The sequence below is a fragment of the Gymnoscopelus microlampas genome (assembly GCF_963454915.1).
Source record: "Gymnoscopelus microlampas genome assembly, chromosome: 21".
In the NCBI taxonomy this organism is placed as follows: Eukaryota; Metazoa; Chordata; class Actinopteri; order Myctophiformes; family Myctophidae; genus Gymnoscopelus; species Gymnoscopelus microlampas.
Window position 1 is genome coordinate 17,876,454 of NC_139958.1, and position 21,823 is coordinate 17,898,276.

A 21,823-nucleotide genomic window follows, 5' to 3' on the forward strand; every position below is an offset into this window, starting at 1 on the left:
ACAAAAATGGGTGAAGATTTAAGAGAGATTAAAGGAAAGAAAGAAGATGAAACCAAGTTTGAGTCGGTCTTTAAATTGACTAATTCCACCCTTACTTAAAATATTGGTATTATTTATTTGTACCTTGTGAGCTTCCGGCTCCCTGAGCAACTGAAGTAAAGCTCAGGCTCGACGATCTGCAAAAGACAACAGCAAGAAAAGAAACCTGTTAGATCTCAAATATACGTGGACCCCCCCCCCCCCCCCCCCATCAAAATATGTTGTTCCAGGGACCCCCAGAAGCAAATATTTGAGTTACAAAAAAAAAATATATATATATATTCAAAGATTTGAACAAAATGTTCACAATTCTTCAAAAATAGCAGATATACAAGCTCATAGCGCAGCACCGAGTGCCTAGTAGAATATAGTATATATATATATTCAAAGATTTGAACAAAATGTTCACAATTCTTCAAAAATAGCAGATCTACAAGCTCATAGCGCGGCACCGAGTGCCGCGCTATGAGCTTGTAGATCTGCTATTTTTGAATGGCCAAAGAAATCTAAAATGACACAGATGCGTTCCCGGGTTAAGTTGACTCACGTTGAAGAGAAGGAAAAGCCTTTACTGCTCTGATCAGGGACCACAGGGCTGTCAGCTTTGGGCACTCCACCTGATAGAGGGAGAAATATATTCATGGACACAATCAACTACCGTCCACTTTCTCTCTTCCATGGTGCAGGGAATAAAACATCAAATTAAAAAGAATCCCAGATCACACTGATCAGTGATCACCTCCGCTTTGAGTTTATTTAAAAAAGAGAAAGAAAACACATTCGGTCGCAGGGAACTTCCAAGATGTTGAGGAAGGTCCTTGCAACCAATGATAGATACAGTATTAGAATACATTTGAAGAGCTACTGTATGATGTACTCTATGTACTGAATAAGATAATAGCACTAGTTTAATTTTATGGAGTAGGACCATTGCACAACTTAAAGACAAACTTGATAGGACACAGATTGGGAATTTCTCAAACTGACAGGTGTTTATATATGCCTAACTCTGGGAATTGGGCTGAGTGGCACTAGACTATGATAAAAAAAGGCCTGTGAAAAGAAAGTATGCTTACTAAACATGTAGTTCGGCTGCGGCGCAGTCACACCTTCTGCGGATGTCTTCAGCATACCTTGGGTAGGGTTCTGAGGAGACAGCACATATAGACACTGACAGCTTGTTTTGTACAAAGCTTGAGAGAATTGCCAAACGTTCAGTAAACCTCCATGATGTAGGGAATCAATATCATGCAACCCATAAACAGACAACTGAAGGCTGTAGTCAAGTTTCAGAATGTCTCATACCATACTGTAATCAGGATTTCTCTGTTAAATCTGTTACATTTCCTTTTCCAGCAGGGATGCCTTTGCAAAATGAGAGCAGTGAGGTCCCAAATGGCATCAAAACACCTGGACTAAAACACAATTATCCCTCATCTTTTATTCTATATCCGATAACCGGGAGGGACTTGCTTGCTTGCTAGTTGGTTGTCTACAATAAAGCTGAATATATACAGTATATAGCTAAACAGATGCAAGAGGAAAGGTTGTCGTGCTTTCAGGTGCTGGAGTTTGCACATCAAGGAAGTAGGTTTACGTGATGTGACAAGTAGGCTATGGTTTCTATGGAAACGTTGGAAGGTCTCCACTAGTCGCTTTGATGTGTACCGTCCAGTTTTATAGTGTTGCAAACCAAAGTTTGGGGGATTCTGTCGCAAGTGGTTGCAAGTTTCAACTCGGCTTGTTTTTTTATTGACCGATTCATAACACTCCATTAATCCTCCAAGGGGGAGATTCTGGGTGCCACAGCAGAATAAGGAGATTAAGAAGTAGAACGTGCACAAGACTATACACACTTACTTTGCTCCCAAGCACACCCACACAAAAATACAACAAAGAATACAATACACGCATGCGCCCCCCCCCTCCCACACACACACACACACACACACACACACACACACACACACACACACACACACACACACACACACACACACACACACACACACACACACACACACACACACACACACACACACACACACACACACACAGTGTACTCAATTGCAAGCAAACCCACACACAGACAGTAGTTTGTTAAACAGTCCATGAATGCATTATTTCACAATAATAACTTGCTATTAAATAAAGCACAAATCAGGCATTTCCCTCGTTTGAAATCAGAATCCACAACAACAGAGTTGAACTTTACAGGGGGTCATTCACAAACTTGAACCCGGGCCTGAACTGGGATGTGAATTTCTGAGAGTGTTTCCCCCTCCTGGTGCCATGAATGGCTTCGCACCCAAATGCAATTTGTAGCACTGCGCCGCCAGAACACGGGGCATTTTTCACTCCTGCAGTTAATGGTGTTTATTCTGCTGCACCAGTGGTTCTCAAAGTGAGCTCAGTGTTCCTTGGGCGGGGGGGGGGGGGGGTTCCAAACGGACCCTTACAGGTCTGCAACTCTAAGAGTGTACAAATGGAACCAAATGGGCCCCGTTCCATTTGTGCACTCCTTGAAATCAAATGTTTGAGAACCACTGAGCCACACAGCAACACAGGACAGCCATCAACAGGCTGTGACTTTCTGTGAGTAGAGGGGTCATGAGGTGAAAGGTTATGTGGAGGAAGATCTCTATGATTCAATTTTAAATATGCATTTGCAATCTGGGGTATTTCAAGTAATATAATATATAGATTGGGGGAAGAAAACTCGCTTGGGTGGCGCAGTGGTAAAGTCCCTGCCCACCACCACGGAGGTTGTGCAAACACAATTGGTCCATGTGTGGGGGAGGGAAGCCGGTCGGGGAGGGTGATAAATGTCACTGCGTGTATTCCTACGGGTTGGGGCGGCACCTGTCAGTAGGGAGTGTTGGGTGGGAGGAGTAGGACGAAGGCTCTACGATGTCCATACAGTAGAAGATACTTTCACAAACTTGAGGTTTGCGCAAATTAAGTTACTGCTTATTATTACGTAACCACTTTATAAACATATTTGAAAATATTCAAAAACGATTGAAAATAGCAGATCTACAAGCTCACAACACAATATTGTCATGGTTTAACTACTGTCTGGACTGTCTGTTCTAATCCTACAGTTGCTGTGGTTCTAGTCTATGTTCACACTGCAGTTAAAAAGGAGGGTCAAACTTTTTCCTTTTTCTCCGAGTCACAGAACAGTGTGAACAGCAAAAAAACAACATGGAATACGGATTTGGGCCACAGTCATATTATGTGTTCCTCTTAAATTGGTTGGTGATGGTGGCCCACCACCAACCAATGCAGTCCAAGCCCTATATGCTTTCACGTGGAGATGAGTTCTCTCTCAGCGATAACAAATTACATGGTACCTTGAAAAGCTTAGGTCATAACCATCCAATGGACAGTGAGTTAAATCCTTTCATTGGAAACGTAGCACAATACTATTGTACTGTAAATCCCCCCCGAGCCAGGTAAATTTGACAGAACTCAATGTTATTCAATGGCATTCCTATCCTACCTCTGCAGTGGAGGAGAGCCAAGGACCTAGGATGCCTCAGAGATGTCATGTTCTGTCACCTACTCACTGGAGCAAAATCAGGAAATGCGCTGTAGCAGTGCATTGCTAGGCTTTTAACTTTGCCTCCACGTAGGCTTAGATGGGGGGGGGGGGGTATGAATAGATGAATGTTAGGGACTGAAGGATGTTCGTGGAAGAACAGCCGTGCAGATCCATCGGTGCCGAGTCAATGAAATAAATGAATGAATGATTGCTGTATAAGTGGATGCAGGGATAATACTCACTCGTTTAGCCTGGTTGGTGGCAACTGTTGCAAAGACCTGCTGTATCGCCTGTGCTGCTGGAGCTGGGACTGAGGAACTGAGAGACATGGAGGGATTAGTAGTCTTTAAGAACTGATTTAAAAAATATATATATTGAATTAAGATTGTCTTCCTTGGGCTTAGCAGTTTGAAATGGGGGCCCAGGTAACACAATTGTGAGCAGATTAGTCTTTTGCACAGCTGAAAAAAACATCTTGATGGAAAATATCTCCACACTATGCAATACAATATATAGTGACGTTTCAGTCTAAGCCCTTTGTCACCGATAGTGAAATGAAGTAATCACAGCATGAACAAAGACATCAGTCGTTTCTGCAACAAACCGATATTTTGTCTCATTCACGGTGCCCCCTATGGGTCTAAGGGAAGAGCCCTTCAATATATCAATCAATATGCGATTAAAATTAAATGTGTTAATGATTTTTTTTTAGTTTTTGTAAATAAAGGCCTTTCCCACAAACAATGTGTACAAAAAGTATGACACTGAGCGGTTTGCAAGATTAGACACAGACGGGTCAAACATAATCTCTACCCCGGCTTGGCGGAGATAATCAATAAGCATTAAGCACGATTAATAGCGGACGTTGTGAAGAGACGATGGCATTAAAACAGTGGTATTCAACCTGTGGGACGGGACCCCCCGGGGGGGGGAGGGGGGGTTGCATGATTTTAGGGGGTCCCCATGATGATAGTGAAGTGACAATTTAAAGGACGACTTCACCCAGTTTCAACATATCTTCATATAATAGGTCCTCACTAATGCTCATGATAAAACTGTACAATTTTTTCAAGTCTGTGTCTCATAGGAGAGCTGTAGACAGTTCAGAAACCCGTCTACCAGTGACATCATCGATGGGGAATCCAAGCTAATAGAAACTGCAGGCTTTGTATTCCTGGAAAGTTGCAATGCAATAACAGAAGCCATTGTTCTCGTGTTAATAAAAATCTAAATAAAATGTTTTAAATCTTGTTGAAAAAAAAAAATCCTGCCTAATGATGATGTCACTGGTAGACGGATTTCTGGACTGTCCACAGTCCTCCTATGAGACACAGACCAAGTAGAAAAAAATGGTACCATTTTATCATAAGCATTAGTGAATAAAACACAAAACGAAAGAAAAGAAAAAGACCATTACTGCAACAAAAGTAATCAACAAACTATACTATAAAACATTGGCCAAATTGTCAAATAATTTAAGAGGCAAACATTTTGAAAATAGCCGATCTACAAGCTCACATCCCATCACAACGCGAGATCTGCTACTTTCACACTATTTCAAACTAAATGGGGGGTCCCCAGTTCAAATATGATTATTTGGGGGGTTCGCGGCCTGAGAAAAGTTGCAAACCACTGCTTTAAAATACAAATTGTAATACTGACACTATCACATTAATGTTATTTAAAGTGTTGTGCTGTATTATCACCATGCCTCCACACAGCAGAAACAACTAGGATTACAATAAAAAGCCATTTGAGAATACCGAGGGAGGCAAATCACTTATTCTCTTATCCAGGTGGATAAATTGGTAAACCTCACATCTCTGAGAAACACTTTGAAGCTTAACACAAACCCATGCAATCATTCAAACAGGCACCCTTTCTCTTTCTCCAGACACTATGAAACAGATAAAGAATGAACAAATAACGGCTTACGGAAAACACTATAGATCCATGGATGCTATAGAGTCTGCACGTCTATTGCCAGGTCACAGAGTTAACAAAGAGAGACACAAATGGAGCGATAGACCCAGAAAGACAGACATTAAAACTGTGTCTCCCTGCGGACACAACTTTATGCAGCCGAATTCAGGCAGTGAAATACTGCAGCAAAAGGGTTATTTATGCTGTAGATATGAAACCTTATTAATGTGGTTGCTTCTTCAACACTCCAGTTCACTTGCATTTAAATTGTACCCATTGTATTTTATATCCCAAGTTTGCCACTTTCCTTCACAGCACATTACATGCCTAATATATCAAATCAACAGACTTAATCAGGAATTGTTGTGAAACTATTTCTCTAAGCAATAGGTGTATTGCAAAACATTGTCAGTTGGTGAGAGAGAGGGAAGGGGACCTCTTCTCTAAAAAAAAAACATTTCCTCTCTTGCATCATTTCCTTGCGTCTCTCCATGCATCCTTGGTGGGAGGGAGGCGAAGAAAAGATGCACGTGAGGGAAACGTGGAAGAAAATTAAGAGGGATGGGATGCACCCATTCTAAACATGTAAAGCCTGTTGCATGGACGGGGTAACCACCCCTTACGGTAGCTCTCCCTTGAAGCTGACAACAAAGCCCTGCCACAACCTCTTCTTAACCAATCCTGAGCGATATGACAAATAACAGTGGTTACCGTAGTTCTGAAGCCATGCTAGTTGCCTAAAACCAGTGGACAATACCTTTGTTGAATTAGGGTGATGTTTATATCCATTTACTGAATGGCACACCTTTACTGTGAACATTCCTCCTGCACATTGCGACGTTAGGGGTGAGGTCAGCCTACCAATGCGATACATTATTCAGGACAGTTTATTAATATTGCATGGGACCTGATCACTATCACAGGGACTGGGCGCTTTAATGCTGCCTCGTTGTGAGCTTGTAGATCTGCTATCTTCGCTATTTTTCGATGGGAATGCAAGGCTGAAAGTGGTTAAATGTTTGAAGCAAGTTAAATAACGTCAATTTATTTCTGCAAAGATTACAGAAATAGAAACAGTGAAATATACCAACTCAAGTCTAGCATTAGCAGAACAATCCAATTATTAAACATCTATTAAAGCTTTTTAAAAAGTTTCAAAGTTAAATCGCTGACGCCGACTATCCGATATTGGCCCAGCTATATTAATCGTTTTTGCTAACATGGTCAAAGATCATGGTCATTCGACTTTAACAGGGAGCAATGAAAACTTTGCAATGTGATTGTGTATTCAACGCGGGAACGCCTCTGTCATTTTAGATTTCTTTGGCTATTAAAAAATAGCAGATCTACAAGCTCATAGCGCGGCACCGAGTGCCGCGCTGAGCTTGTAGATCTGCTATTTTTGAAACATCTTGAACATTTTGTGCGAATATTTGAATGTATACATTTTTAAAAGGGAACATTTGTAACTCAACTCTTTGCTTCATGGGGGTCCATCCACTCCTTGTTTAACTTATAACTGAAAAAGGCTGTATCTCGCTTCCTAAGCACTTTTTTTTTACTTTGAAAAAATCTCTGGCACTGGGACAACATAGCCAGAAATAATTCTGGCACTCGGTGAGTTAATGGGTTAAATACATGAATAACAGTTCAGTTGGCTCAGGTTGGGTAACAAACAGGGTTTTACTGGTCTTACTGTCTATCATACAGTGATACCAAGTATGTACCTGACAAAAACCTGTCGGTTTAACACATTACTATCAGAAAATTGATAGCCAACGTGCTTCTCGCTGGGAACGTACACTGTCCATGGTGCTGAGTATTGTATTTGTGCCAAGTAGAACATTGGCTCAATAACAATGATCCATGTGAATATTATTCACCCCAGCTGATTTCTCCCAGCAGAGAGCAACAAGACCACAAACATTCATACTGAGACACAGTATGTGTCATTTTATGGATTTCTTTGGCTATTCAAAAATAGAAGATATACAAGCACATAGCGCGGCACCGAGTGCCGCGCTATGAGCTTGCAGATCTGCTATTTTTGAAAAAACGTGGAAATTTGTGAATGTCTTTGTATATTTTTTAAAGCCAACATTTGTACAATATTTTGTTCCAGGGACCTCCAGAAGCAAAGATTTGAGTTGCAAATGTCCGCTTTAAAAAGTATATATTCCCAGATTTGCAAAAAAGAAATCACGATCATTTCTTTTTTATTGCAGATCTGCAATACATTTTACATAGCACGGCACTCGGCAGAGAGCAACAGACCACAAACATTCATACTGAGACACAGCATCTGTACTGGCTTGATAAGTTCCTCAAGCCAGTGTTAATTCTTGCAAATCCAAAAGCCAAAATGTATAATGTAACACAGGTATTCTTGTCTTTGTGAACAGTGACTTGTCTCTCAGTCACTAGTCTCTCAAGCCACCATATTCCACAATCTTGAAATGCTACAAAGAGTCTAATTCCACCAAACATTTGAGAACAGTAAGCTCTTCAGACCGGAAGAGTATTCAGCCAATCACAACGTGTTCACAAAACGCATTTCAAAATATCTTTAACCCATTCAATCCGGGAACGCATCTGTCATTTTTTCTAATATATATTTTTTATAAATTTAGAGTAGCCAATCATTTTTACCCCTTTTTCTCCACAATTTAGTCGTTATGCCAATTGATTCCTCCCCACACAAATTTCTGTGTCACTGCCGTCGTATCCTACTGACTCACCTACCAGTGAGGAGCCCCCACCAGGAGGACGTAGGGCCTTCGTCCTACTCCTCCAGCCCCAACACTCCCTGCTGACAGGTGTCGCCCCAGCCTGTAGGAGTACGTGCAATGACCGATATCACCCTCCCAGTCCGGCTTCCCTCCCCCGAACACGGGCCAATTGTGTCCGTGTAGACACTCGAGCAAGCTGGATGCACCCGGTGGATTCGAACCCACAACCTCCGTGGTGGTGGGCAGTGACTTTACCACTGCGCCACCCAAGCGCCCGCATCCGTCATTTTAGATGTCTTTGGCTATTCAAAAATAGCACATCTACAAGCTCAGGAGCTTGTAGATGTGCTATTTTTTTGAAAGATCGTGAAAATCTTTGAATAATATTTGAAATCTATAAATGAGATGCATTCCCGGTTTGAATGGGTTAGATATATTGCTTAATTTCTATTTTTGCTAAGCAGCTATAGCTCGCTCAGCTTCAACTCATTTGGTTTCCAGTAAGACTTATTCATGTGACTGTGCAGGGGAAATAGAAGTGGGAGGGAAGGCGGGACATTTGCTTTATTTACTAACCATTTTCAGAGCTTCTGAAGTACAGACTGTTAGGCTGAAGCGTTTGGAAATTGTGGGAGCAAACACGTCTGTCTTAACACATTTAGACCTGAGACCGATTTTAAAAACGCCTAATAAATGCTGACCTAAGTTTTCTGAAAAACTTCAAATATTTATTCCAAATGTACAAAACATTTATGTCGCTATATACTGTACATAGCAACAACAACCCCAAAAGGGGTTCCCGTCTTGAAAGGTATAGTTACAAATAGCGGTTCCTGCCCTAAATGGGTTAAGAGACTAATCACACACCTACTGAGGCCTGAAATTAAAAGGCCAGTTGTTAAATAACACCAAAGGGATTAACTTGTGGAAAACTTAATAAGGCAATGAATGGGATGGTGTTAATCTTTGAGGTGCTCCATTTAATAGAACCCATTGTGTTAGTGTGAAAACTGCAGACATTCGTTCAACAAAAAGAAAATTCAACCTGCTCTACTGCACACCTGGCTTGGCTCTCAATCAAGGGTAAAGTTCAAATTGGCACTTGTGTGCCAGTATGTGGCAGTGGCGATGAGAAATCTATAGTTCGACACAACAGAGCAATACCGTATGCAGGACGTTGGGATAACGGAGCTGAAAGTGTAATTGCTCAAATTCATCAGATCCATATAGTATTTTAACACTTACGGGATAGTTCACCCAAAACATGACTTATTTTCTATCTATTACACACCCCATGAAGCCTTGAATTCATGGAGATGTTTTAGTTTTTGTCGCATTCCTAAGCCAAATATTGGCTTAGGAATGCTCCGGTAGGTGTTTGACCCAGTCAACAAATTATTGGCTGAGGAATGCAACAAAAAAAATCTCCATGAATTCAAGTCTCCATGGGGTGGGTAATCGATAGAAAAAAAGTCATTTTGGGGGTGAACTAGCCCTGAACCACTTAACCCATTTTGGGCGTGAACCCCTATTTGTAACTATACCTTTCAGGACGGGACTTGTTGCTATGTACAGTATATATAAGCATAATGTTTTTGTAATTTTTGAATACATATTTGACATTTTTCTGAAAGTAGTTAATCTGTAAAGTCACATCTCCACATGCAGATCAGGTATTTTATCATTGTTTGAAATTGTCAAGTGTGTGCCTATAGAGCACCGAAGTCTGACGTAATTTACACATCCTTGGTTTGTCTACCTGGTTCGCGGTTTCCCACCCCCATTCTGAATCCCATAGACGTATTTAATATCGCGTCAAATAAGAACTGTGTTGCAAAAATAAAAAAATGACCCCGGCGGTTTGACTCTTATGGATAAGAAGCATCAACTGACGGTGAGAAAACGATAATGTTACTTCCGCCGAATTAGTTAAACTGTATCAAATATAAGTGACTGACTATCATAAACGATACAGAACCTCCTCCCTGACAATATCGCCGAGACAGTTTGTTTATTTTTGGACCACAATTCTTATGAGACGATTCTATGATGACCCAATGTTATTCTCCATAGCGAAATTACTTTACAAACCTGGGGATGAGCGAGTGACGTCAGGACTTCTGTACTCTATAAAGACATGCCCAACAGCTTCGATCTCTGGGTTGATTTTGTGACTAGTATGATGAAGTTTACCTGATGACGGTGGACACTGGAATGTGAGGTCCTTTGTCCTTCAGCTCCTGAACGTTAACCACTTGAGGAACCGTCTTCAGAGTGGACTCTGTGAGGGATGCACCCATAACTGATCCATGACCAAGAAAAAACAATGATACGATTGCTATCGTAAGAGTAGTTGTAATTCTTATCAGAATGAACTGCAAATTAATAGTTTACAGCCAGTGCCAATATGAAGGGGCACAGAGATAAGGCATAGAAAATATTAACATGGCACAACCTGGAGGTGTCTGTCTCCCTCTTGTGACTTACAGGGTACATGACAAGCAGTGGTGTAAAGTACATTTACCGTACTCAAGTACTGTACTTTTACTTAACTGGAGTATTTCCAATTGTCTATACTTTTACTTCTACTCCACTACATCTCAGAGGCAAATATTGTACTTTTACTCCACTACAATTATTTGAAAACTTGAGTTACTAGTTACTTTGCAGATATAAATTATTACATTATAAAACAAATTGACCACTTTAGCCCTATTTTATACATAGGCTATTTGAAAATAGCCAATCTACAAACTCACAACACGTTTTGTAGATCTGCTATTTTCAAACATTTTAGTACTTTAAGTTCATTTTGATACCAATACTTTTGTACTTTAACTCAAGTAGATTTAGAATTCCGGACTTTTACTTGTAACGGAGTACCCTCTACATTGCAGTATTGATACTTCTACTTAAGTAAAACATTTGAGTACTCTTCCCACCACTGGTTATTGAGCTGACGTCACAACAAGTGTTTTGAAAGGCCGTCAAGAGATATTGACCCTTTCATGGTTTCATTGACCATTCTCCTACCTGGCTTCTGATTGGCCATTTGCCTCCGCAGAGCAGCTGTGGCTGCAGCCTGTTGAGCAGAGACGTTGAGGGGCGTGGCCTTCTCAGAGGGCGGGGCCCCGTGCTTCACCGTCTTTGTTGCTAGTGCTGTGCTGTCGGCGTCTCCAAGGTTAATCTTATTGGTTGGAACTGGAAAATCAAATCAATAGGTCAATTAGATAACCACTTAATCCCTATTTCTGTGTCACTTTTTGATTTGAGCTAAAAAGCATTATTTTACACTTTGGCTATTCAAAAATAGCAGATCTACAAGCTCATAGCGCGGCACCGAGTGCCGCGCTATGAGCTTGTAGATCTGCTATTTTTGAAAACATCCAGAAAATGAGTGCAAATTAATATATTTATATTCTTTTAAAGACAACATTTTTTTTTTTAAATAATTTTTATCCCACGATTTTTGTAACCCATTTTTTTCACCCGGTGCCAATTTCCTAAGTGATCCTGGGCGCTACACCAGCCCTACACCAGCGCTACACCGGTCCCCCACAGCCAGGGAGGCCAGGGCCGAGCTCATGCTTCCTTCAGTGCATGAGAGCCAACTGACCTTCTTGTCACCTGACAGGGGGGAGTTTCCCTGGTTGGACGTAGCGCGTGGAAGGAACACGTTATTCCAACCAGTTCCCTTCCCCTCCATCAGGCGCCCCGGCTGTCATGGGGGAGGCGGTATAGCGACCAGGATTACTACATGTTTTTGTGAGGGTATTAACTACCCTAGGAGACACGGGGAGAACATGCAAACTCCACACAGAGTAGGCCCTTTCGCCAACCCCACCCTGGGTATGGGCGCTGATGACGCGGAGGAGAAGACACGCCCCCAGCGCCCACAGCGTCCACAGCGTCCCTGGCGGGAATCGAACCCAGGACCTTCTAGCTGTGAGGCGACAGTGCTACCGACTGCGCCACCGTGCCCCTAAAGACAACATTTTTAACTCAAATCTTTGCTTCTGGGGGTCCCTGGAACAGAGTATTTTGAGATGGGGGTCCGCAGCCAAATACATATGATTTTGGGGGTCCTTGACATGAAAACGTTTGAGAACCACTGATATAGAAACATAGGTTTTTTCAGAAAAGAAACTGTTAGGATTTAGAAGACATTTTGTAGAATCGGCTTCAAGTCTTAACGGGTTAAAGGAGAATTCCGGACTAGCCTTTTCCTATTAATATATAATACTAATATGATGTTATAATGTCCTAGGACGAGTGATACAGTAGAAAATGTTCATAACTCCATCCCTCGTCCACCGCAGCTAAAAACCAGAGCTGACGGTCCATGCACGAGATGATAGATCGCATATTTTTATCGCTTTTTGTTTATTCTACAGTACCACTCGTCCTATGACATAAAAACATCATATAAAAAGGTGAGGAAAAGGGTAGTCCGGAATTCTTCTTTAATCGTACAGTGTCTCACAAAACACAATAAATAACCAATCTACTAACTGGGTTGTGAGCTTATAGATCAGCTCTTTCCTCTATTTTTTTTTACGGAAAGAGCTATAGTGTAAGCCTATATGTACACCAAGTCACACTGGTATATTGTTCAAAGTTTAACACACGCCATGTTTCCCAATACACACATGTGAAAACAGCTGTATGTGCCAAGTAGTGATACGGTACTTTACCTGGGCTGGCGATGGGGCTCATCACCAAGCCTCGCCCCAGGCCTGGGTGCACCTTGGTAAAAGGGGTCGACTGCATGGACCCAAAGCCCGGCTGGATGGAGGGGGTCCTCACAACGGTGGGGTGGCGGGGGGTGGCGGCTGCCGGGGGTGCCACGGGCAGAGGGAGAGGTTCGGGTTCCAGCTCCTCCTCTTCCTCCTCCTCCAGCTCCAGGTGAGGGTCCAGGGACTGTGACAGGGATGACGTGGAACTCACATCGTCCAAGTCCTCGTAGTATTTCGGGGAGAGGAAGGCCGAGCGGTATAGGTTGGCTGTAAGGAAAAAAGACATGAAGGAGATACCACCAAAATGTGACATTTTGAGCATCAAGCTCTTCCTCAGCAAAGCACAGGAACTTGACTCGGTAACAATAGTGTAACTGTGCAAAACTGCACGGAAACACACACACAATGGCAGCCAGGGCACTGCCCAAAAGGAGTGAACAATAGTGCTGCATCACGTAAAACCGTATCTCAATGCCATCATAATACGTTTAATTTAGGATGTTTTGTCCCAATCAGTCCTGTAACAAAAGTGTATCGTTAGCTTTCTTCTTCCAACAGCAGAAAACTACAGAGGTTGTAACTACAGAGGTAGATCTGCTCTGATTAATTTTCGTGCCTTTTGTTTTTCCTTTTATTTATAATTTTCTCTTACGATTGTGCCTACAACTGTCCTGGGGATTGAGGGTGGAGGGAGGGTGGGATAGGGGTATGTAGTATACAGTATGTACATTTTGTTTGTATTTTTGTGATACGATATGAAAAGATTTGTAAGTGCAGTATGCTTGCCCCTGGGCCTTGTACTAAAAACTAATAATAATGCTGTTTCCAAAAATATATGTATTCAAAGATTTATATGTTCACGATTCTTTTTTTTTTTTGCAGATCTATAAGCCATTTTTGAATAGACCAAAGTATAAAAGAATGGTTACAGCTAAATCTCTAAAATGACACAGATGTGTTCCCGGTCTCAATGGGTTAAACTTCAAAATGATCATTATTAACATGATGACTAATTGGAATTCGATCGCTGTACCTGGAGCAGTGGAGTGAACCGGAGGCATCTTTCCCTTGGAGAGTAGGTTACGCAGCTGGGACTGTTTCGCCGGAGTTATCTTAACTGTAAGAGAGACAGGCACATACTGTTTGTAGCAGTGAATATGAACAATAATATGAATAGAAATAAGTCATTAACAGCATCATAACATAATTAAGAATAAAACTGCCCTACCTGGGGATTTGGTTGCGGTTTTTGGAGGGGACACTTCGAGTTTGGCTTTCAGTAGGGCATCCCTCAAACTCTCTAGCTCATTGTCCAATCTGTAAGACAAAAAGACACCTCCTTATTTACTTTATTTTCATATGGCTAATTGTAAGAGACTGCAATTTTGTAACCCATACAGTAAATACTGTATACGGTAACGTTTTAACTTACTCTATTTACTCTAAGGACAAAGGTGGCAATTGTGTTCATAGAGGAAGTATTATACCTTGTGGTGTGAAATAAAAACAGCCAGTTTGGATCAAATCTATTTACAGTACTTTTTGAAAAAAAGAATGCCATGTAAAACAAAGCCAAAATGATATTTCCCAATTCCATCCACTAATAAATATGACATGTATGCATATATTTAACACCAATGAGCTAGTCTCATGTACTGTATGTTGTCATGTCATCACACACCCAGCAGGTGGCTCTGCTGTCGTGGGTCTTGGCACTGCAGGAACGTCGGTGGTCCAAGCGGAGGTCTTGTTGTAGAGGCGCAGAGAGGTGAGCTCCTTGATCAGCTGATCCAGTCTGCTCTTCTGCTGGTTGATGATGTAGTTGTTGTTGGCCAGGGTGGTGAACAGAGCCTCACGGCCTGGGACCACCATGTGTCTTGGGGATGGATTGAAACAGGATTTCACAAGTTCAAATAAATCTGTGTCAACATTACATAGTTTTATATATAGCATCAACTACAGTATACTGTATCTGCATCGCGTCTGCAATTCTGAAGCTCTGACACAGAATAGGTCATTGTTCCATCTCGTCTGTGCAGTCATGTAAATAACTGCTACTGCTGCTTCAGCAAGATATTTTTGATTCAACTCTCTGAATTTTTCAAAATTCCGGTGGAAGATGACCGTTTCTTCTTCTCAATTTTTACCAGGTGGAATTACAGACCGTCAACTTGTCATCATGAAGCCTTTGTTTAAACGGTTATTAACCCGCCATTTCTTATTCGCTTCCTACTTGGAACCGAATTTCGATACCCAACCCTATTTGTCATGTCATTAAATATCAAATATGCATTGAAGCCCTTTGACAACCCTTACTTTTGCTTTTTCTTTTTCTCCAGGTGTTTCTCCCATTCCACATCTAGAACATCATTGACATCCTCCACAGATGTGATCACATACTGGTACAGCCTGCGGATTTCCTAATTTAAACACGGACAACATTGCTATGAAGGTTAAACACTGGTTGATGAGTGTTATTAACTCACCAAAAATATGAGTGCATTCGAGCAGAACGTTAATTTTACACAACAATAAAGTGAAGTAATTTTTATTAGGAACAAGGACAAATTTTCTGGGCTTCCGTACTGCAAATAAAAGGCATCAACCTGTATGAATGAGGCATCAAACATATCAATAGTTTTGATGCTAATCATTTTCCAGAATAAGCTGTCGAAATCATGCATTTCACTTCAAACTAATTTCCTTCCTCTACCATATTAATAATGCATCTCTCCACCTTTACTTTGTATGCTCTGTTCTAATCTTGATTATTTTTCTTGCTCTGTGTATCAAACCTTGAGCTGCTCTTCACTGCGAGGATCAAGAGGTTTCTTGTACAGGAGCTGCAGGTAGCTTCTATCTCTGCCAAGCTCATTTTGGGACTTGGCATCCTCTGCCCCGGCAAAGCCCTCCAGTAGGGTGGTCTTCAGTGTGCCAATGTCCCCATGGAGAGACTGAGGAGAAAAAAGGCAAGGATTATTCAGAATCAAGAATTTTCATACAAGGATTCTAAAGCAAAATAGAAAGTCCAGGTATGAGCAGAATAAATAAACTATGCAGTATTATAAGTGCATGGAAAGCAAACAGACTTCTTGCCCTGCTTAGCACAGTAGATAAATAACTTTTCCCCCCCAATTGCGTCACTGTGTTACCTCTGTGGTCTCCTTAATCTCCAGCGTGAAGACGTGAAGGTCCTCCGATTCCTTCCTCAGCTCCCTCATCTCCTCGGTGGTGCCCACCTTAAAGTCAGCCTTGGCGCTGCGTGTCTTTAGGTCGTCCAACTCCCTCTGGAAGTGTGCAATCTAAACAACAACAATGTCTGCCTGGTCAATTGATTTATACAACTGTGGTCAAACATGTCACCACTGGTTCAGCATGACACTTAAAATAAAACGCTTTAAATAGTCTTAAATTCATATTTAAGGACCTGCATTTAAGCATCACACTAAAGCAAGTGATCTTGGAGATGGATTTTCTACAAATACTCTGACATAGATCATCTGAATTAAATGTCATCACTCACCTCCTCCAGTGTGGCCACCAAAATGGGATCCGAGTCTTTTTTCTGCTGCAGCTGTCTCTCCAGGGCCTTCACACTAAGGGCTGCCTGCATAGGTTCATATGGACACAGTAAAACATGCTCTTCATTAGGAATGGGCGATAGTACCAGTACATTTAGCAACACAGCGATTCTTTTAAAATATCACATTTATCAAAAACCTATTTTATACAACTGTCACATCACTCTCATTTAAAATGAGTACATTTTGATCATTTTCTATGTATACGGATGTGTGTCACAATGTTTGTTTTATGCGGCATTCAAACTGAGCACGATGACTATATAACTATAACGATGACTGTACGAGCGTCCATACTGATGAACAAAACGTTCTGTAAACAGTGGCACAAACAGGCAGTCCAGCTGCAAAACATTCTGAGCATAGTGAGTGAGACAGAGTGCATCCCAGATGTCAGACAGATTTTGAATAGCTGTCAATGTAATTATCGTTCATAAAATCATTCAGAGAGTGATCCAAATGATTATTGTCCACGACTATAGTTGTGGTGTGGACGCTGCCATCCATTAGAATGAGAACGATTTTATTTGACATATTTATAGCTACCGTCGTCGTTATCATGCTTTGTGTGAATGGCCTCTTAGTTCAGGTGATAAGGGAACCTGCATTCCTCAAATGAAATGCACAGTACCTGAGGAGTGGCGGTGGACTGAGGTGCTGGGGAGGGTTTCTGGACCGCTATGGCATGTGCGCTGGATGGGAGTGGACGCACTGGCTCTGATATGGAACCCACAAGAGAACGTCAAACAAAACCATTAAAATGTAATTGCAATTTCATTTATGTTCCTTGGGCTGAAAAGAACCACATACTGTTATTCTAATAGGGCTACAACTATCGTATATAATTATTATTAGCTATGAAGCAAAAAAAACAGTTTGCCAACCACTTACAGTAAGCAGTGTTTTATACTTTGTCGTACAATGGTAAATTTAGCACCTCCTCTGCAGGATTTCGGGAATAAACATTAACAATGATTTCCAAAATTAATCGATTGAAAACAATGTAAATGTGGCATATATGCTAACAATTTGGGCACCCTTCCAGTATATTTATATGTGCATAACATACTGTATATAACTATGTACAAGAAATGATCACGTTTGTGCCCCGCAGAAGCTACAATATTGTCTTTTCATGTAGAATCAGAAAAAAAAAAGCAATTTCATAAAGGCATGCCCAGACTTTTGTTTGGAACTGTACAATTGTAAAACTTGAATATCAAGGTAGGACTGTTTTACCCGTCATGGCAGGGTGCTTGGTAATGGAGGGAGCAGGAGCTGTCAGACTGCTGGGCTCAGAGAAGGCCAGCTTAGGCATGGGGGGTTTTATAGAAAATGCTTCGGAGGCTGGTGCTGAAATGTCCCCTGCTGAAAACCTAAAAAAGGTTATAAAAGACCAACGATTATAAAAGACCAACTTTTTTGTCAGTTAAAGGGATAGTTGACCCAAATAATTACTTTTTTTCTACTGATTAGTCACCCTATGGAGACTAAATCGATAGAAAAAAGTAATTTTGGGGGTAAACTATCCCTTTAAGTATCCAAAACTACTGTACGTGTCTATTGAATTCTGTACCTGTAAGAAAGGTACACTTTAAATGTCATATGCCTAATTTTATGCAGGGTTTACCACCTTGACCTTAAACAATAATAATCTATTAATAATAATATGTGATCTATTTAGGTGGAAAACAGGGTATGACTTCTTTTTTTATTATTAAATTATTAGTTAGCTGTAGCCATTAGATATGTTTTTTTCTTCCATAGCCAAGAAAGACCGTGCTTACTTGTCAAGAAAGTTCAACTTCATAGCAGGAGGAGCAGCGGCAGCAGATTCAGGAGTGCCACTCCGTGCAGTGACTGGGGGGGTGGAGCGCGCCAGCGGAGCAGGCGGTACGTCGGCGGACGCTTCAGCCGGAGGTTTGGCAGGGGGCGGGGTGAAGCAAAAGGCAGAGCTCGCTGCAGCAAAAGCCGTGGAAGACGGCAGGGAGAAGGTCAGGTTGTCGGTGCCTTGGCTAGACGGGGTGGAGAACCACGGCGTTGATGTTGATGAAGGCGGGACGTCCGCGGAGACGAAACTGAATGAAGACGGGGTGGCAGATGAACTTCCCAGGGCAGCCAAGAGACTCGGTTTGGCTGGTGCTGGAGGCTTAGGGACTGCAAAGACATGAAAAAATCACTTTTAATCTATCCGGGGGTGCATATTGTCCCAAATTCAAAACACTTCATATTTGCAAGTTTTACACTAGTGAATATGCAGTGGGACTAGCCTGACAACACTGTGGATTAAAGTATTGCTTTACATCTTGACAACAATGTATTAATTGATTGAACCAATGCATATTATAAGGCACTCCATGTATGGATTCATGTCTCGCCTGGATGAGTCCCAGAACAGTATTATTGATGATATAGTCAATCCTGGGAAGAGCTGTCTCCGGTACTCGTCCAGGCTGCGTAAACACTGGATTGTCAGCCTCTATTTATGATTTTTATTTTTTATTTTTTTAAATGTGGTCTTATTTATTTGTTGTGTGATATTTGTATGTACTCTATGGACCCCCTGTGTGTCTGGAATAAAGATTGAATTGAATTATTTTCAGGAAGTGTGACTATCACAAATATGACAATGTGGCTTTAACAGGTTAAATTCAATTCAATCTTTATTTCAGACCCAGGGAGATCCATATCACAATTATACAGCAAAATAAAATGCAAATAGCCCACATTGTTCAGTTTCTGACATACAAACATGAGCACCAATGGTTCCACAGTCTAGAGGAGAACTGCGTGTAGGGTCCGTTATGACAGCTATGATGTCATTTACTGACTGGCAACTTTGATGATGTTGAGGGCCACTATATTTCCACACTCACTCCAGAAGGCAGACACCTCTTACCTCCGTATTTTGACTGTTTTCGTAATTAATGCCCAACTTCGTCATTCTATGTCACACAAAAGTAGCAAAAATAGCCGATCTACAAGCTCAAAACGTGTTGCAGTGCGGCGTGTTTTGAGCTTGTGGATGTGCAAATTTTGCAATTTCAAACTGAATAATGTTTTGCTATTTTCTAATTGAAATCCTGAAAAGTATTTTTTTTATTTAATTTCAAAAGCATTTAGTTATACTTATGTTAACTTTATGAACCTAAAAATACAAATATATTGGACATAAAAAAAAAGACAATACAATTTTAATACTAGTCATTAAGCTACTAATATAGACTGAAGTAATGAAAGCGGGTCATGTTTGCATGTTTGGAATTGTAACAGCTGAAATCAACAATATATCAGTATTCCGATATTAACCTGCGGGCCGCTTCAAGTGAAGGTGGGGGCTGCATGCGGCCCCTGGGCCGCCAGTTGCCCATGTATGCCCTACACATAAACCTGTACATAAGGTTACGTAGCACAGCAGAGCAGGTGGGTAATAATTGCGATTAACGATTTAAATGTTTGGCATTGAACATTGGAACATATGAAGCCTTTTAGGCTTCGTAATAAAAAAAATTGCACAGGGCAGTTATGACAAATAACTGAAAAATACAAAGAAATTGACATATTTAAAAAATATATATGCTATAAGCTATAAGTGACGCTATTTCTGCTTTATTTAATATTTGAAAAAGTGTGAAAATCTTCCAACATGGAAACGATTATGCAGAAATAATAGCGATTATCTCAAATAATTGCGATGATAATCACGATTATGTAAAAATTGTGACAGGCCTACTGGTGTGCATAGCAGAACACCAAGATTCTGACTAAGAAGCTAGGGACCCCTCTTTGTGTCCGTTTTAAAATGTTTAGTATGTGACATGTATATATACACACCATAATGTTAACGGAATGCCTGATTTATACGTGGTTGCACGTTGGTGTCCCGAAAATATCCGATCTACAAGCTCACAACACGTGCGTGCATTGTGAGCTGGTAGATCGGCTATTTTCGGTGCGCGACACCGACATGACTGAGAGGTGACTAAGGGTTATGGCAGATCTTCAAACCTTCTCGGGAAATTCTCTCTCCGTCTAAGGGCATGGTGACAGGGGCAGACACCATTTGCTTCACCGCAGGCTTGAAGTTGACCAAGGTGAAAGGGCAAAGCACTCCGTCTGTAGACAGCACCAGCATGACAGGGGCTGGGGGCAATGACTTCTCCTCACCTGAAGGAGAGAGATACAGTAGGATATGATTACCCCTGAAACACATGGGCAACGTCAGCAGTGTGTGTGTGTGTGTGTGTGTGTGTGTGTGTGTGTGTGTGTGTGTGTGTGTGTGTGTGTGTGTGTGTGTGTGTGTGTGTGTGTGTGTGTGTGTGTGTGTGTGTGTGTGTGTGTGTTTGTGAGAGAGAGAGAGATCCCAGAACATCTTGCTTTTCATCATGTTAACAAGTCAGAACTGCTACAGAACCCACATGAGCAGAGTACCTGGGCGAGTGGGCGAGCGTGTGAACTCAGCACGTGTTTAACCCAGGCATGCAAACAGCCCCGAGGTGAAAAAGGTGACAACATGTTGTTTTCTTTCGGGTCAGGTGTCACACAATTGCCCTATTTGGGTTCAAAAAGGTGACTGTAGCTGAAAAGTGACACTTTTGCATGTCTGTTAACCCCACACACACCCCCAGGCGTGCTCCTCATTCGTGCATGAGACTGTTTACAAGTATTTTGAATAGCAGAATTTGAGCCAAAATGTGGTGCTTCGGAAGTACCGAGCACACAACTAGATATATGTGATGACACTTGGATTATACTGAGAGTTGTGTTGGAGTTTATAAAACACATGTTTTTGAATTCGCCATTCGCCACGAAGGAATGCAGCAATGTTTTTTTTTAAACATAAATCTTCTCTTTTAGAGGTCCCTAGCACAACACCTTTTTCAGATGGGGTACGTGGCCAAATACATATCAATTTGGGGGTCCTCGACATGAACAAGTTTGACAACCACTGCATTATAGACTAGAGTGTCAAGACAGTACGTACTGATCATGATGGGGAGCTCACTGGTGTAGTCTATCGCTACCCCCAGTGGAAGGGTGTCGTCATTGTTCTCGGACACGGGCAGCTCTGCCCTGGCGGCATCCTCCAGAATCCATAGCTCCCAGTTGGTCTTAAAGAGGACACAGTTATATACAGTCATTCCTACAGTCAGAAATATGTGAGATTTACTCCAAGGCCTTAAGTGTTCACCCAAAAAAATACTTATTTTCTATCAATTACACAACCCATGAAGCATTGAATTCATGGAGATTCTTTTGTTTTTGTCA

General features: G+C 41.5%; 1 protein-coding gene across 4 annotated transcripts in view; it reads right to left on the minus strand.

Moving 5' to 3' along the window:
* Positions 1–21,823, minus strand: part of nup214 (nucleoporin 214) — a 49,012-nt gene that overhangs the window by 19,827 nt on the left and 7,362 nt on the right. For 3 of the 4 annotated variants that reach the window (XM_084046155.1, XM_084046154.1, XM_084046153.1), the window contains exons 10-28: positions 21,540–21,666; positions 20,564–20,722; positions 18,343–18,712; positions 17,795–17,931; positions 17,187–17,272; positions 16,498–16,581; positions 16,127–16,276; positions 15,770–15,928; positions 15,291–15,394; positions 14,656–14,850; positions 14,203–14,291; positions 14,008–14,091; positions 12,933–13,241; positions 11,272–11,439; positions 10,432–10,540; positions 3,829–3,904; positions 1,116–1,185; positions 587–656; positions 124–176 (exon numbers count right to left, since the gene is read on the minus strand). In XM_084046155.1, coding sequence (XP_083902281.1) covers positions 124–176; positions 587–656; positions 1,116–1,185; positions 3,829–3,904; positions 10,432–10,540; positions 11,272–11,439; positions 12,933–13,241; positions 14,008–14,091; positions 14,203–14,291; positions 14,656–14,850; positions 15,291–15,394; positions 15,770–15,928; positions 16,127–16,276; positions 16,498–16,581; positions 17,187–17,272; positions 17,795–17,931; positions 18,343–18,712; positions 20,564–20,722; positions 21,540–21,666 — 2,599 coding nt within the window. The remainder of the gene's footprint in view (positions 1–123; positions 177–586; positions 657–1,115; positions 1,186–3,828; positions 3,905–10,431; positions 10,541–11,271; positions 11,440–12,932; positions 13,242–14,007; positions 14,092–14,202; positions 14,292–14,655; positions 14,851–15,290; positions 15,395–15,769; positions 15,929–16,126; positions 16,277–16,497; positions 16,582–17,186; positions 17,273–17,794; positions 17,932–18,342; positions 18,713–20,563; positions 20,723–21,539; positions 21,667–21,823) is intronic. The other variant, XM_084046156.1, reaches the window with a different exon arrangement.